The following is a 16,069-nucleotide window of genomic DNA, read 5'->3' as shown; positions in this document are numbered from 1 at the left end:
CACCTGGAGTATTTGAAAATGTGCAGCTTCCTGGGCAAGGATTAACTCATTGTTTTGCTAATGTAAAAATCTGGTATGGCTCAAGAATATGCATTTTAAACAAGATTCTCAGGTGATTCCTAAACATAGTAAAGTTTGAAAACCACTGAGTATGAGAGTTGGCTTATGCATTTTTTTTTTTTTTTTTTTTTTGCCGTACGCGGGCCTCTCACTGTTGTGGCCTCTCCCATTGCGGAGCACAGGCTCCAGACGCGCAGGCTCAGCGGCCATGGCTCACGGACCCAGCCACTCCGTGGCATGTGGGATCTTCCTGTACCGGGGCACAAACCTGTGTCCCCTGCATCGGCAGGTGGGCTCTCAACCACTGTGCCACCAGGGAAGCCCGGCTTATGCATTTTAATCCAATAAAGCCTGAGACATAAATTTAAGTGTTTCTCAGTGCCCTCCTAAACTTTGAAGGAAGAAGCAAGAAGTGGAGCTTATAAATGTCTGGGGAAATGTTCATAAGCCTTCCTTTTGGTGTTGCTGATATGTTTCTGGGTTATTCTTTCCTTGTGGGCGACTGTTTTTTCTTGGGACTTTACTCTCTAGGCATTCCAGTGCTATGTGGTGTGGCCCTGCTTCCACTGAGTCATAAGAGAAATGAGACAGCTTACAACACCAGATCAGAAGACCTCACATTGCTGCCAACTATTTGTTGAACCTGTGGGATTCTTTTCTACTGCCAGCCTTGCATGCCTCTCCTACCTTTTTCCATCATGTATATATTCTTTAGGAGAGAAGCACTGCTTTCCAGGGCTCTGGCTTGTAACTCTTTTATTTGAGGAGCTGGTGTTCTCTGGTGCCCCACTGTTCCATTCATTAAGGCCCTGGAATGGGAACATAGAAGAGACTCAAACTAATGAGGCTTCCAGCAAGGAGGTCAAAGGTGAGAATGCCAAGGGCTATTATCCCACCTGTGCTGGCATGGACAAAGACTCAGAAGCAGCTTAGTATGGTGGAAAGGACTTCAGGGTACAATCAAGAGACCTGGGTTTAATTTTAGTACTGCTACCAAATTCCTTAATGATTTTTTGGAAAGCAAGTTGCATAAATCATCTGATCCTTCCTTTTCATATATTTAACATGAGATTGTTAGACTAGGTGCTATCAAAGGCCCTTCCAAGTCTAAAGACCCTCTTAAGATGTAAGATCTGCTGTCTTTGGCAGTTTTTTGTTTTTTTTTTTTTAAGGTGGTCTGCTAGAGGGAGCACCATGTTCAGTCTTCCCTAGGATGACATAAAATCTGGTACCACATTCTGAATCCTATTAAACATACTTCCTCAGAAACCAGGGTTACTATCATTATTATAATACTGTGATAGTTTGTACACCTCAGTTTAGCTTGACTCTGAAGGCCTGCAGCATCTCAGGTAGTGGTACTCGGTACTGGATTAAACAGAAATCCATCACTGCATTAGTAAACATAGTAGTTATCTTTTAAAATTTCCTTATACATCTGAGAGTTTAGGACTAGCCTTTGAAGAAGATGCACTGTAAGGGTAGGTAGGTATAGATACATGGATATAGATATATGTAGTAATTTTCTTTTCTTTTCCCCCTCTTCTTTCTCAGATCCTTGAAAGCTTTCTCCAGAGCTCCTTTTAGGAAACAGCTTGTGCAGAACTACAGTCTGTTTCCATGTGTCTTAAAAAAGAAAATCACTTAATTGGCCTTCTGCCTACCTTGTCATGGTAACTTTTCTATGATTAACTCATTTTGCCACAGTGTTAAAGGCATCTGGTGGTATCAGCAGTTTTAGGGATGAAACTATAGCTTTTTAATTAAATGTCTGCTTTCAAAGGGGCTTCAACTGATTTCTTAAGGCTATTCTTAGGACCAAACTATAGAAAATAGTAATCCACATGATATCATAGCAATAGCGATATTTTCTCTTTGAATATTGCAATGTACATTTCAAAACACTTTATATATATTATCCCAGTTTATCTGCACAAAATACCCATGAGAGCAGGTGGTATAAAGGCACTTTCTGTACTAAAATGAGAAAAGTGAAGTGACTTGGTCACTATTAGTTGATAGTAAAATTGATGCTAGAATCTATATTCTCTTGATTCCAGTTCCAGACCCCTTTTGAGCAGAGCAATTCTTCCCCTCCCTTCCAGGAAAGCATCATGGTACCTTGTGGTAGAAAATGTTCCTTCTGACTTGCATTTTTTTTTCTGACTTGCATTTTAATTGCAGCCCTGAGAAAAGCCAGCCAGCTTTACCTTTGAACAGACCATACAGGGAGTAGAAAAACACTGAAAGAAGAAAGATTAATTAAGAAGCATTTTCTCCAGGTGCCCCAAAAAGTAAATTTGTCTTCCTGTATTGGTTGTATCAGGATCATCAATGCTGGCATATTGTTTAATGACGTATTTTGCCCATCGGTCTCACGTGTTAGCTTTTCTGAAGGATGCTGAGCAGTGGTGCCTATGGTTACTTTATCAGAGATAGTCCCTCATTTAAAAAGACCTTATACCAGCAATTCTCAGATTGTGAGTTTTAACTTCTTCTTTAAATAAATTTATTTCATTTATTTACTTTTGGCTGCATTGGGTCTTTGTTGCTGTGTGCGGGCTTTCTCTAGTTGTGGCGAGTGGGGGCAACTCTTTGTTGTGGTTCGTGGACTTCTCATTGTGGTGGCTTCTCTTGTTTCAGAGCACAGGCTCTAGGCACGTGGGCTCAGTAGTTGTGGCACATGGGCTCAGTAGTTGTGGCTCACAGGCCCTAGAGCACAGCCTCAGCAGTTGTGCTGCACGGGCTTAGTTGCTCCACAGCATATGGGATTCTTCCCGGACCAGGGCTCGAACATGTGTCTCCTGCATTGGCAGGCGGATTCTTAACCACTGCGCCACCAGGGAAGCCCTTAACTTTTTCTATACCACAGTGTATCTAAAAGGATTGATACCCTGACAGTAGCAGTGGCTCACCATAACAGTGACGCTCAAATAGGAACAGAGTAGAGTTAGACATACTCTCCAGGAGGTTTTTCCTTTCCTTTGGGAGCCACCAGTGTCATTATTTATAGTATATAGCATATATTTCTGTTTCTGATGTGAATTAAACAGGATCCCTCATTTGATTCTTCAAAAATAATGTCATTCTTCACTTTAATTTTAGTGAGCTTTCGTTCATTTGTAAGTGGGAATTGGGTAGGTTTGTAAATTGCTGGGGGTTTTTGTCTAGAAAAGTAATTATCTCTGGATAGGCAGAAGTGGCTTCTTTTTTCAAGTGGCCTCTTTCCCATTCTCAGCCCTGACTCACAGCATATGAACAGCAGTCTTGAAGTGGTCATTCTCACTCAAGGTTACCAACATTTTCCCTCCCCTTAGGAGTCCACACTTTGCTCACAACTCATCTCAGTGCCATTCTCACGGAGAGCCACAGTGTGGTGCAAGATTCCATCCAGGTCGCTGTGGACCAGGCCTTGGAGCAGCATCACCATGCTGTCAAGGTAATAAGAAATTCACAACTCCCTTTCTCCTTTCTCTAAGAAAAAGATAGAGTATATGGCAGACAGGGCCTGAGAGCCCTTCCTCCCTGAATGCTTCTTCCTCTCTTTGGTCATCTGGGCTGATCTTTTTAAAAATATTTACTTATTTGGTTGCACCGGGTCTTAGTTGCGGCATGCATGTGGCATCTAGTTCCCTGGCCAGGGATCAAACCTGGGCCCCCTGCATTGGGAGTGTGGAGTCTTCACCACTGCGCCACCAGGGAAGTCCCCACCTGGGCTGGTCTTATAAACTGCATCTAGCCTAGGAACTCGGGCTTTAACTTAGATGGGTCACTGTAACCAGCTTGCTTAGTCTTATCTCCTAGTAGGTGAGTTTGAATAAGTATGGGCAGAACAGTAGACCAGGGAAAATGACTGATAACATACCTCTTTTCTTTTCTTTTTTTTTTTGAGTGTGAACAAATTTTATTTTTTTTGGAACACGTGACTTACGATGTGAGTGTGTTTGTTCACAAGCAAAATGAGCTTGGTTTTGCCTGCCTGTTAGTTTGTTTTCACCACTCCCATTATACCAGGGGACAGGAAAACATTTATAAAAGAGGAACAGTAAACACCGAACCCAGGACACTATATTCATTCTAGGTAGTTTTACACCTTGAAGTATTTTTGTATATTAATTTGTAGTGTCATTAATGTCTTCTTCCCTCTTTCACACATTGAAGTGCTATATTATTGACTATAAGTTCTGGATAAATTGAAAGCACATGCATGCACTTGGCCTGAAATTTTTTTTAATTGAAGTATAGTCAATTTACAATGTTGTGTTAATTACTGCTATACAGCAAAGTGATTCAGTTATACATATATATACATTCTTTTTTTATATTCTCTTTCATTATGGTTTATCATATGATATTGAATATAGTTCTCTGTGCTATACAGGACTTTGTTGTTTATCCATCCTATATATAAAAGTTTACATCAATGTATATCTTTCTTATCTATATATTTCCCCTTCCCACACATGTGTCTAGAGCTGCTGTTTCACTAAATCTTACATTCTTCCCCCATTTCCTAATCCTTTATAACATCACTTTGTCTTCTTACCTGACTTTTTTTTTTTCTTCATGATTCAGGCCAGAGGTTTTTTGGTTTTTTTTTTTAATGTTGAGCCTTCTTTTAATTTATTTATTTTTATTTTTGGATGTGTTGGGTCTTCGTTTCTGTGCGAGGGCTTTCTCTACTTGTGGCAAGCGGGGGCCACTCTTTTTTTTTTTTTTTTTTTTCTTTTGCGGTATGCGGGCCTCTCACTGCTGTGGCCTCTCCCGTTGCAGAGCACAGGCTCCGGACGCGCAGGCTCAGCGGCCATGGCTCACGGGCCCAGCCGCTCCGCGGCATGTGGGATCTTCCCGGACCAGGGCGTGAACCCGTGTCCCCTGCATCGGCAGGCGGACTCTCAACCGCTGCGCCACCAGGGAAGCCCGCGGGGGCCACTCTTCATCGCGGTGCGCGGGCCTCTCACTGTCGTGGTCTCTCTTGTTGCGGAGCACAGGCTCTAGATGCGCAGGCTCAGTAGTTGTGGCTCACGGGCCTAGTTGCTCCGTGGCATGTGGGATCTTCCCGGACCGGGGCACGAACCCATGTCCCCTGCATCGGCAGGCGGACTCTCAACCGCTGCGCCACCAGGGAAGCCCCTTACCTGACTTTTTGAATCCCTCCATCCTGTGTACTTTTGGTAACACATTTCTTACTTCATATGGCCTCCTTTTCAGGGAAAAGACAACTATACTAAAAGAGTAAAGCTTAAAGCTTTTTGTTTTTTAATAATAAATATATCTGTTTTGTTGCTCAATGTCTTACTGCGTGTCTTTTCTGAATGTATCTACGTCAATAAGTCTAAGTGTCCTTTGTATGTCATGATCTCAGTAAGTATTTTTGGTGGAGGGGGAAGAATTTTTGAAATCCTGCTCTGACTAAAATCTTTGGTCCCTTTGGGATTATCTGAACCAGCAGTTTGGTATTATTATAAACTGCGGCCTCCCCCTTCCTTGTTTTATTCTCTAGGCTCATCAGAAACTACAGGCCTCACTCTCAGTGGCTGTGAATTCCATCATGAGTATCATGACTGGAAGCACCAGCAGCAGCTTCCGAAAGACATGCCTCCAGACGCTTCAAGTTAGTAAGAGATGGGGATGCTTAAATGTGGCAGGGTTTTAATGACATTCTACTACCTATCTTAGGAATATGTGCAGTGCTCTTAGAAACCTTATTTACTTTGATCCTCCTATGATTCTACATAAGTAAGTGTTTTAAGAAATGTTTGTTGAATGGATAGTGATGTATATACTATTTTATAAATGAGAAAACGAGTTATTTAAAATTTCTGTTTCCTTTCTATCATACAGGTAGTTATAAGCAGAGCTAGGATTAGATCAGTGATTCCCAATTTCTTATTGAAGAATGTTCTATTACCTCATGGCAACAGAATATACTGAAAATAACTGAGCAACCATAAGCATTACATGCGTTTGGCAGTATGGAATAGTGTAACAAGGTTTGGAATCAAAGGCCTGAGTTCAAATTTTGGCTCATTTGTTTACTAGCTAGGTGGACTTAGGCCTGTACTGAACTTCTCTGAGTTTCATCTACAAATTAGAAAAAAATAATAGTACCTCACAGGGTTATTATGAAGTTGAGAGCTAAGTGTGAACCTGCATAACACATTGTAGATTCTTTTTTTTTTAATGCTAAAGTTTTAATACATTTCATCTTAAATTGTCTTAAGTAGTATGCGATGGCTAGTATTTTATTTTATTTTTTGAATTTTATTTTATTTATTTTTTAATACAGCAGGTTCTTATTAGTTATCTATTTTATATGTATTAGTGTATATATGTCAATCCCAATCTCCCAGTTCATCCCCCCACCCCCCCCCCACCCCTGCTTCCCCCCCTTGGTGTCCATACATTTGTTCTCTACATCTTTGTCTCTATTTCTGCCTTGCAAACTGGTTCATCTGTACCATTTTTCTAGATTCCACATGTATGTGTTAATATACGGTATTTGTTTTCTCTTTCTGACTTACCTCACTCTGTGTGACAGTCTCTACAAATGACTCAAGTTCATTCCTTTTTATTGCTGAGTAATATTCCATTGTATATATGTACCACATCTTCTTTATCCATTCGTCTGTCAATGGGCATTTAGGTTGCTTCCATAACCTGGCTATTGTAAATCATGCTGCAATGAACACTGGGGTGCAAGTATCTTTTTGAATTATGGTTTTCTCAGGGTATATGCCCAGTAGTGGGATTGCTGTGTCATAGGGTAATTCTATTTTTAGTTTTTTAAGGAACCTCCATACTGTTCTCCATAGTGGCTGTATCAATTTACATTCCCACCAACAGTACAAGAGGGTTCCCTTTTCTCCACACCCTCTCCAGCATTTGTTGTTTGTAGATTTTCTGATGACGCCCATTCTAACTGGTGTGAGGTGATACCCCATTGTAGTTTTGTGTTGCATTTCTTTAATGATTAGTGATGTTGAGCAGCTTTTCATGTGCTTCTTGGCCATCTGTATGTCTTCTTTGGAGAAATGTCTATTTAGGTCTTCTGCCCATTTTTACACATGGTAGATTCTTAATAAATGTTGGTTTTTTTCCTTCCTTCCTTCCAGTGTGTACTGACCAAATTATCAGAGGGATAACACATTCTTTCCATGTCACTTCATTTTTTTGTACTTTTTTTTTGAAAAGATAGTGTAACATACATAAAATTTAAAATAATAACTAATAAACTTTATCACTTAATTTTTGCATATTATCTCATATACATTATACTATATAGTCATAACCAAAGTATTTTATATTCATATATAATTTGACCTTTTCCCCTATTTCAACAGTCTTAAAATTTGTATTGGTTAACCAATATTCAACTATATTAGTTTAATCTAATTTAATAAACCATTCCCCTAATGACAGACATTTAAGTTGTTTACATTTTTTCTGCCAACAAATAGTGCTTCAGTTAATACCTACATGTGATCGCTTGCTTCTTTTGAATTATTTCCTAGAATAAATTTCTATAAATGATAATGGGTCAAAATGTATAACACCTTTATAATCTAGTGCATCTTCTCACAGCTTCAACTTTCTGGGTCACATGGGTAGCACAGTGAAAGTCAACCCTAACTTTCATACTAACTGGCTATGAGATCTTGGGTGGGTCACCTCTCCTTTTTGAATTTCAGTTGTCTCATCTATAAAATTAGTGTGTTCATCCCCAAGTTCCCCAGGGCTGCTCCTTTATAGTCAGGGGGTAGCGCCACAATTTTGGGGGCCCTTGCAAAATGCAAAAAAGGGGGGAAGCAGTAAAGATAGTAAAGTATAAAGCTTTTAAATTTCTTCTGCAGTTTCATTTGACTTGTCTGGTGTTTTTTATTTGCTAGTTAATGTTCTAAGTAAAGAAAAATTAAAATTTTACATTATTTGTATAAATTTTATCATTCATTTTCATTCTGTGTGGTGCCAGTTTTAAATGCAAATATAAGAGCATTTAAGTGGTATGTGGCATTACTGAAATTATGCAATTTATATTTCATTGCTCGAGCATGCATATGTATTTTGTTCTAAATAGAATTATGGAAAGCTGCATGAAACTGTAACTGAGCAGGAGCCTATGGGGCCTTTCCTAAAGGGGAAGACCCCTCCACCCGTGTCCTCTGCTTTAGCTCCTCTCTGAGGTACCTAGATAACAGTATATGATGCACAATTCCTGAGTTGTTTTATATATGTTTTAAAAACCCTCACCGAATGGAGGATTCTAACTACTTGATGACCATGAGCAGTAGCCCCCAGACCTACTGGAGCCTGAAGACTGATAATGTTAACTCCTGTGACTCTACCCTGTTACCTTACCATCCACCAATCAGAGAATTGTGCATGAGCTGATCACATAACCTGAGACTCCCTCCTTCACCTGGCCTTTAAAAATACTCCCCTGAAACCCATCAGGGAGTTCAGGTTTTTTTGAGCATTAGCTACCCTGGACTCCTTGTATGGTGCCTTACAATAAACACTGTGCTTTCCTTCATGACATACATACATACATACATAAAAATAAAATGAAATGAAATTAGTGTGTTATATTAGGTGATTACTCTGGCCCCTTTTAACTCTAATATCCTATCAATACAATTCTATACTAAAAAGTAGAGGCTGTTACCCATTTCTTAATGGATGCAAACTAAATTACTGTTCCTTTCCTCCCTGAAAGATTTATCTGGGGAAAAGTTCCTATATCAGCCTTAGTTGTTCAGTAGAACCTTTGCTCTTTTGGAACTTGTTTTAGAGGAGAGCAGTTTATATAACCTCTTCACGAACACATGGATCTCTGGGATATTCATCTCCTATGGAGATAGGAGAACAAAGACCTTGTTTGAAAGATCTTGCTTAAGTAACAGAAATTGGAAGATATATGGGAGCCACAACTACCTGTCTCATGTCAAGTATCCCAGACCTTCTTTCTACTTATCCTGTGTCCACAAGAACTAAGGAAACTTCTAACACAACATGAAGGATGTCAGTGGTTTGCCTTTCTATTAGTCTCGATCTCTCCCCATGTAAACTTCCTGTGGGTACTTACCCTTTGGTTGCCAGTACTGGAACTCAACATATTCTGTCTCTGGCCCATTTTAGGCAGCTGACACACAGGAATTTGGGACCAAGCTGCATAAATCATTTCATGAGATCACCCAGAACCGATTTCTTCACCACTGCTCACGTGAGGTGAAGCAGGTAAGTGTAAAGTAATAATAGGTACTTTGGTGGAAATCTTCCATATTGATGTATGAGAACCCTGAGTACACATATTGATGTATGAGAACCCTGAGTAAAGTAGGTGTAGTACTTTAGACCGCACAATCTGAGGTTAGCCTTTTAGCAAGGAAGCCTATGGTTTAGAAAAACTTTATAGAACATGGTATTACATAGAGGTTAAGAGCATGGTTAGAGATGTCACTTGAATTCCATTTCTGCCACAAAATAGTTGCATGGTATTATTATAAAAGCTATTTATTCCAAGTCTCAGTTTCTTTATCAGTAAAATAAGAATGATGCACACCTAAAATGATCATTGTGAGGTTTGAATAAGATAATGTAAGTAAACTGCTAAGCACATAGCTACTTTTATGAGGATGATGATATGATGGAATTCCTATGTTTAGTTTTGCCTAATGAAAAACATACTTTTATCTATTTACCTTTTTGGATGCTGGAGATACAGAGTTGCATTAGTTGGGGTCTCTGCCCTCATGGAGGTCAGATAGTTATAGGCTCCTCTAATGAGTGAAGAGAAATCATAGCTGGGAAATTTTATGTATTTCCAGATTCTGGGTGTAGGTAGTAGTAGTGTTTCAGCTGAAGCCCACTTTTCTGGCTCTCTTGGCAACCATCAGCAGGATTGACTTTTCTGGAATTAAAGTATAAGATGAGTAAATAAAAGAGATTAAGAGGGAAATGATTATACAGCGGCTTCTGGCCAAGATAGAGTAACAGGGACCAGATTTACCCTCCTGCCTGAAATAACCAAAAATCTGGACAATAACAAAAAAAAAACAACATATGAAACAATGGTTCTCAAGACATTGGGCCTCAGACAATGGATGGGATAGTCATTCCTGAGAGATGGAAAACAACGAAGTGAGCTCTATGAATGCCATTGCACACTGCTTAGAGAAAGTACAGAGACTGTGGAACAGGGAGAAGGAATCCAGGCAGAGCCTCATGGTGTCCCTGAGTTGAATAGATGAAGCTAGGAACCCAGGGATGCTAAGGCAGGTTAAGCTTTCAGGGCAGAGTACCAGAGAAGAGAGAGCTGCACAGAGAGAGAATTCTGGAGATCTGCAGAGGCTCCTCTCTCTGGTATTCAGTTGAGTACTGATCAGCTCATTCATGTGAAGAAACTGTCCAGGTAAAGAACCACTCAGAAGGATTACAGGGGACAATAGGCAGAGCTTACACAGGGCTGGGAATAGTGCCTATTTTCATCAACCAGAGAGCAAAGTCTCATAATTTATGGAGCATCAGGTAAAATACTAAGAATAGTCTTGCCTCAGAAATGGAAAAAAATTACATCTACAATAAACACTCCTTGGTTCTACCTAACAAAGCTCAAAAGCAGAAGCAAGACCTAAAAGGATCAGGTGGTTTCCAAGTAATTCGGTGGCATCTCAGAACAAAGTTCAAGAATATTTATAAGAATACAAAAATATCCAGCACCCACCAAGGTAAATTCATACTGCCTTGAATCTAATAAAAAAAAAAAAAGACATGCTAAGAAGCAGGAAAATACAACCCACAATGAAGAGAAAACTCAATCAATTGATCAATCAATCAATCCAAACTGATCCAGAACTGACATGGAAGATAAAATTAGTAGACAAAAACCAGTTATTCTTATAACTGTATTCCATATGTTCAGGAGACTAGAGGAAAGATTGAACATATTCATTAGAGATGTGGAAGGTATAAAAAAGAAACAAACTTTAAGGTGAAAACTAATGTCTCTGAGGTGAAAATTATACTGGTTACACCAAATAGTATCAATAGCACATTAGACACTTAAGGAAAAACACATAGCAATAGAAACTATCTGAAATTAAACACAGAGGGGGCTTCCCTGGTGGCTCAGTGGTTAAGAATCCACCTGCCAATGCAGGGAACATGGGTTCGATCCCTGTGTGGCCCGTGTGCCACAACTACTGAGCCTGTGCTCTAGAGCCCGTGAGCCACAACTACTGAGCCTGCATGCCACAACTACTGAAGCCCACGTGCCTAGAGCCCATGTTCTGCAACAAGCGAAGCCACTGCAATGGGAAGCCTGCACACCACAACAAAGAGTAGACCCTGCTCACCGCAACTTGGGAAAGCCTGCGCGCAGCAATGAAGACCCAACACAGCCAAAAATAAATAAACAAACAAGTAAATACATTAAAAAAATTAAACACAGAGGTTAAAATAATAATAGACCATTGAGCATCTGTGAGTTATAGGACAACTTCACATAGGCTTATACATGTATAATTAGAGAATCTGAAGAAGCAGCAGAGGCAGAAAATATATTTGAAGAAATAATGGCTGAAATTTTTCCAAATTTGATGAAATCTATTAATCGTACAGATCCAAGAATCTCAACAAACTCCAAGCCTAAGAAGCAAAGAAAACTACACCAAGGCACATCATAATTAAATTGGTTAAAACCAGTGGTAAAAAGAAATCTTAAAAACAAACAGAGACAAAAAAAAAAAACCACCTTGTTATGTAATAACAAGGAAACAAAGATAAGGATTACAGCAAGTTTCTCATCAGAAACCGTATACGCTAGAAGAAAATGGAATAACATCTTTATAGTACTGAAAAAAACCAAAAACCTGTCAACCTAGAATTCTTTACCCAACAAAAGTATCCTTAAAAACAAATATGAAATGAGGACTTTTTATGACATACAAGAGATGAAAGAATTCATTATCTGCAGACAAGAAATATAAATGTAAAAGAAGTCCTTCAAGCAGAAGATGATACCAGATGGAAACCTGAATGAAGAGTACTTAAAATGGTAACTATGTGGATAAATATAAAGACTTTTCTTATTATTTAAATCTCTTTGAAACATAATTAACTTTTTAAAGCAAAAACAGTAATAATGTATTTTGAGGTCTATAACCTATGTTAGAAGTAAAGTGTATGACAACAATAGCACACAGATCAGGAGGAGAGAAATGGAGATGTATAGTTGTAAGAATTTATGCTATCTCTGGGGTGGTATAATATTACTTGAATAAACTGGTAAGTTAAAGATGAAAGGAACCATCAAAATAACACATCCAGGAGTTATACCTAATAATCCAAGAAAGGAGATAAAATGGAATCATAAAAAATATTCAACCCTCAAGAGAATGAGAAGACAAGCCACAGGCTGGAAGAAGATATTTACAAGACACCTCTGATTAAAGGACTATTATCCAAAATACACAAAGAACTCTTAAAAATCAACAAGAAAAAAATTTTTTTTTATAGTCATAGATAGATAAGCTTTATTCCAATGTCTACATAAAAATGAGTTGATGTCCAACAGGAAAAGGTTTTTCCAAAGGGTTAAAATTTATCAAACAACAGAACTTGGTCTTTTTCCCTTTAGTTTGTCTCTCAATTCAGTTGGCTGACACATCATTATTAGTATCCACCCTTACTAATCATTTTCACCACACACAATATCTAAAAGTCTTCGGGTGGCACTTCCCATTTCTCTGGAAATCTCTTAAACTGCTTTCAGTTACAAGAGATGGGCAAGGTTTTTATCTGCTCATACTCTACTCCACTGGAGACAAAAACACATCCCTGAATTCTCTCGTTTAAATTGTGGCTGTTGGCAAAGTGTCCAAATGAAGAACTTAACGCTAACACACAAAGAACACAGTATAATCTCTGTATAATAGTAACTTTGCTTTAACTTTTTCTCATTAAAGAATTATTTTTATTATATCTCCACAAGGAAGTTATAAAAAATACCTGTAAAAACATTGAAAAGGCTCTTAAAAGTCCTGGAATGAAAAATTCTGAAGTATAAATTATGATACATCGTCTATGATTTACAAATAAGAATAAAATAAATTCTACAAGCTAGACTTTCTGAGTGATTTTTTTTTTTTTTTTTTTTTTTTTTTTTTGCGGTATGCGGGCCTCTCACTGTTGTGGCCTGTCCCGTTGCGGAGCACAGGCTCCGGACGCGCAGGCTCAGCAGCCATGGCCCACGGGCCCAGCTGCTCCGCGGCATGTGGGATCCTCCCGGACCGGGGCACGAACCCGCGTCCACTGCATCGGCAGGCGGACTCTCAACCACTGCGCCACCAGGGAAGCCCCGACGATTTCCTGTTTTCATCCCAATTGAGTTTTTGAAAAGCTATATAATCTGTCGACACGCACAATCCACACAGGAACTTGCTGCTGCCACTAATGATGAAGTCAATCTGAAGGACAGAGATTTGTATGCTGGATGCGCCAGGCTCTTCCATGCAACTGATTGAAGTGGTCGTCTCTTATTTTTTCCCTTATGTTTTAAATAAAAGTAAATATACATATGGTAAAAAATTTAAATGGTACAGAAAGATCTAAAATAATCAGTAAATATCCTTTTCTCCCATAACCTAGAAAATCTGATGTCTTCCAAATCATCAGTCGTATGAATAATTTGCAAAGTGAAGTCAAACTTGGAGTCTCCTCATCTGAAAATTATTCTCAGGACTTTCGGAATGTGTTGATTCTGTCATATATTACTTCTGTTACAGAGGAAAGCCATGCAGTCTTCTTAAAAAAAAACTAATTACAAAAGCAACACGCACACTCTGCTCAGAGACAGCAAGTCCAGGCAGCACCTTGTACAGGATCTGGTCCTGGTTACGGGCAGATTCCCTGGTATTATCCAGAGTCACGGGCGTCAGGAGCTCAGCCGAGCCCTTCCTGATGCCTCGGATCCTCCTGGCCAGCGGCACATCCTTTGGGAAGAGAGTGACGCGGCTGGCATGTAAGGAGAGGAGATAGGCATCCTCAAAGAGATGAACTAGAAACGCTTCTGCTGCCTCTTGTAGGGCCAACATGGCCTGAGCTTGCCAACTGAAGTCTACACCACGAGTGAATTTAACACATATTTCTCTTGCCAGGCGGCAGAAGGGGGTTCTTCCTTAACAACAGGTGTGTGCTCTTCTCAAGAGTTCGGATCTCCTTCAGAACCCAATGTCTCCGGCGAGCAAGTCGACGGGAGGAAGTGCCTAAGTATGGGCCCGGCCGGGTGGCGGCAGGAGCCGGGCTCACGGTGTGCCTCCTTGGGGCTTCGGACTTGCGGATCCATCGGCGTGGGCCTATGGCTGGCGCTCAGGGTTGCGGACCCGCGGCTCCTTCTCGGCCTTCCGGGTCCAGAGGCAGAGGCTGGTGTCCAGGTGAGGACCAGCAGCACCCCGGCCGCATGCCCCGGCTGGGTGGCCTTCAAATTGCCCACTCGGCCGTGGATTCACTCAACAAAAATTTTTAAATGGGTCAAAGACCTTAACAGATACCTCACGAAAAATGGCATCAGATAGCAAATAAGCACATGAAAAGATAGTCCACATTATATGTCATCAGGGAAATGTAAATTAAAACAACAATGAGATATCACTTACACACTTACCAGAAGGGCTAAAATCCAAATGCAGACAAAGATGTGGAACAACAGGAACTCTCATTTATTGCTGGTGGGAATGCAAAATAGTACAGCTACTTTGGAAGACAGTTGGGCAGTTTTGTGTAGAACTAAACATACTCTTACCATGTGATCCAGTAATCATGCTCCTTGGTATTTACCCAAAGGAGTTACAACTTAGGTCCACACAAAAACTTGTACACAGATGTTTACAGCAGCCTTCTTCATAATTGCCAAAACTTGGAAGCAACCAAGATATCCATCAGTAGGTGAATGGATAAATAAACTGTAGTACATGCAGACAATGGAATATTACTCAGCGCTGAAAAAGAAATGAGCTATCATGCCATGAAAAGATATGAGGAAACTTAAATTCATATAAGTAAGTAAAAGGAAGCCAACCTGAAAAGGCAACATACTATATGATTCCAAATACAGTGCATGATATTCTGAAAAAGGCAAAACTCTGGAGACAGTAAAAAAAAATCCGTGGTTGTCAGGGGTTAGGAGGAAAGGAGGAATGAATAGGGGGAGAACAGAGGAATTTTAGGGCAGTTAAATTATTCTATATGATAGTATAATGGTAGATAAGTATCATTATACATCTGTTTGAGCCCACAAAATATACACCAGGATGGAACCCTAACATAAACTATGAAATTTGGATGATAATGATATGTCAGTGTAGGTTCATCAATTGTAACAAATGTACCATTCCAGTGGGGGATGTTGATAATGGTAGAGGCATCAGTGGAGACAGAGGGAATATGGGAAATCTGTCTATCTTCTGCTCAATTTTGCTATGAACTTAAAACTGCTCTAGAAAATAATCTATCAAAAAATACTCAATCTCGGGCTTCCCTGGTGGCACAGTGGTTGGGAGTCCGCCTGCCGATGCAGGGGACACGGGTTCGTGCCCCGGTCCGGGAAGATCCCACATGCCGCGGAGCGGCTGGGCCCGTGAGCCATGGCCGCTGAGCCTGCGCGTCCGGAGCCTGTGCTCCGCAGCGGGAGAGGCCACAGCAGTGAGAGGCCCGTGTACTGCAAAAAAAAAAAAAAAAAAAAAATACTCAATCTCAAAGAAGAAAAAGATGAAAAAGAAAAGGGAACAAAGAACAGATGAGACAAATAGAAAACAATAAGATGATATATTTAAACCCAGCCATATCAATTATCATATTAAATATAGTCTAAACAACCCAATTAAAAGGCAGAGATTGTTAGATTGAATAAAAAGCCAACTATATGCTGCCTACAAGAATCTCACTTTAAATATAAAGACAGAAATGGATTAAAAATAAAAGAATAGAAAAAAGATATACCATGCTTACACTA

The 16,069-nt window shown here is 39.8% G+C and overlaps 1 protein-coding gene across 12 annotated transcripts in view; it reads left to right on the top strand.

Annotated features, from left to right (window-relative positions):
- TOP6BL (TOP6B like initiator of meiotic double strand breaks) overlaps positions 1 to 16,069 on the top strand; it is a 91,881-nt gene that overhangs the window by 64,783 nt on the left and 11,029 nt on the right. For 6 of the 12 annotated variants that reach the window (XM_060158462.1, XM_060158461.1, XM_060158459.1 and 3 more), the window contains 4 exons: positions 3,378 to 3,499; positions 5,564 to 5,674; positions 9,199 to 9,297; positions 14,217 to 14,492. In XM_060158462.1, coding sequence (XP_060014445.1) covers positions 3,378 to 3,499; positions 5,564 to 5,674; positions 9,199 to 9,297; positions 14,217 to 14,492 — 608 coding nt within the window. The other 6 variants (XM_060158467.1, XM_060158465.1, XM_060158463.1 and 3 more) reach the window with 4 other exon arrangements.

The sequence above is a fragment of the Lagenorhynchus albirostris genome, chromosome 9, assembly GCF_949774975.1.
Source record: "Lagenorhynchus albirostris chromosome 9, mLagAlb1.1, whole genome shotgun sequence".
NCBI classification, from domain to species: Eukaryota; Metazoa; Chordata; class Mammalia; order Artiodactyla; family Delphinidae; genus Lagenorhynchus; species Lagenorhynchus albirostris.
This window is presented reverse-complemented; position numbering and strand designations above follow the sequence as displayed.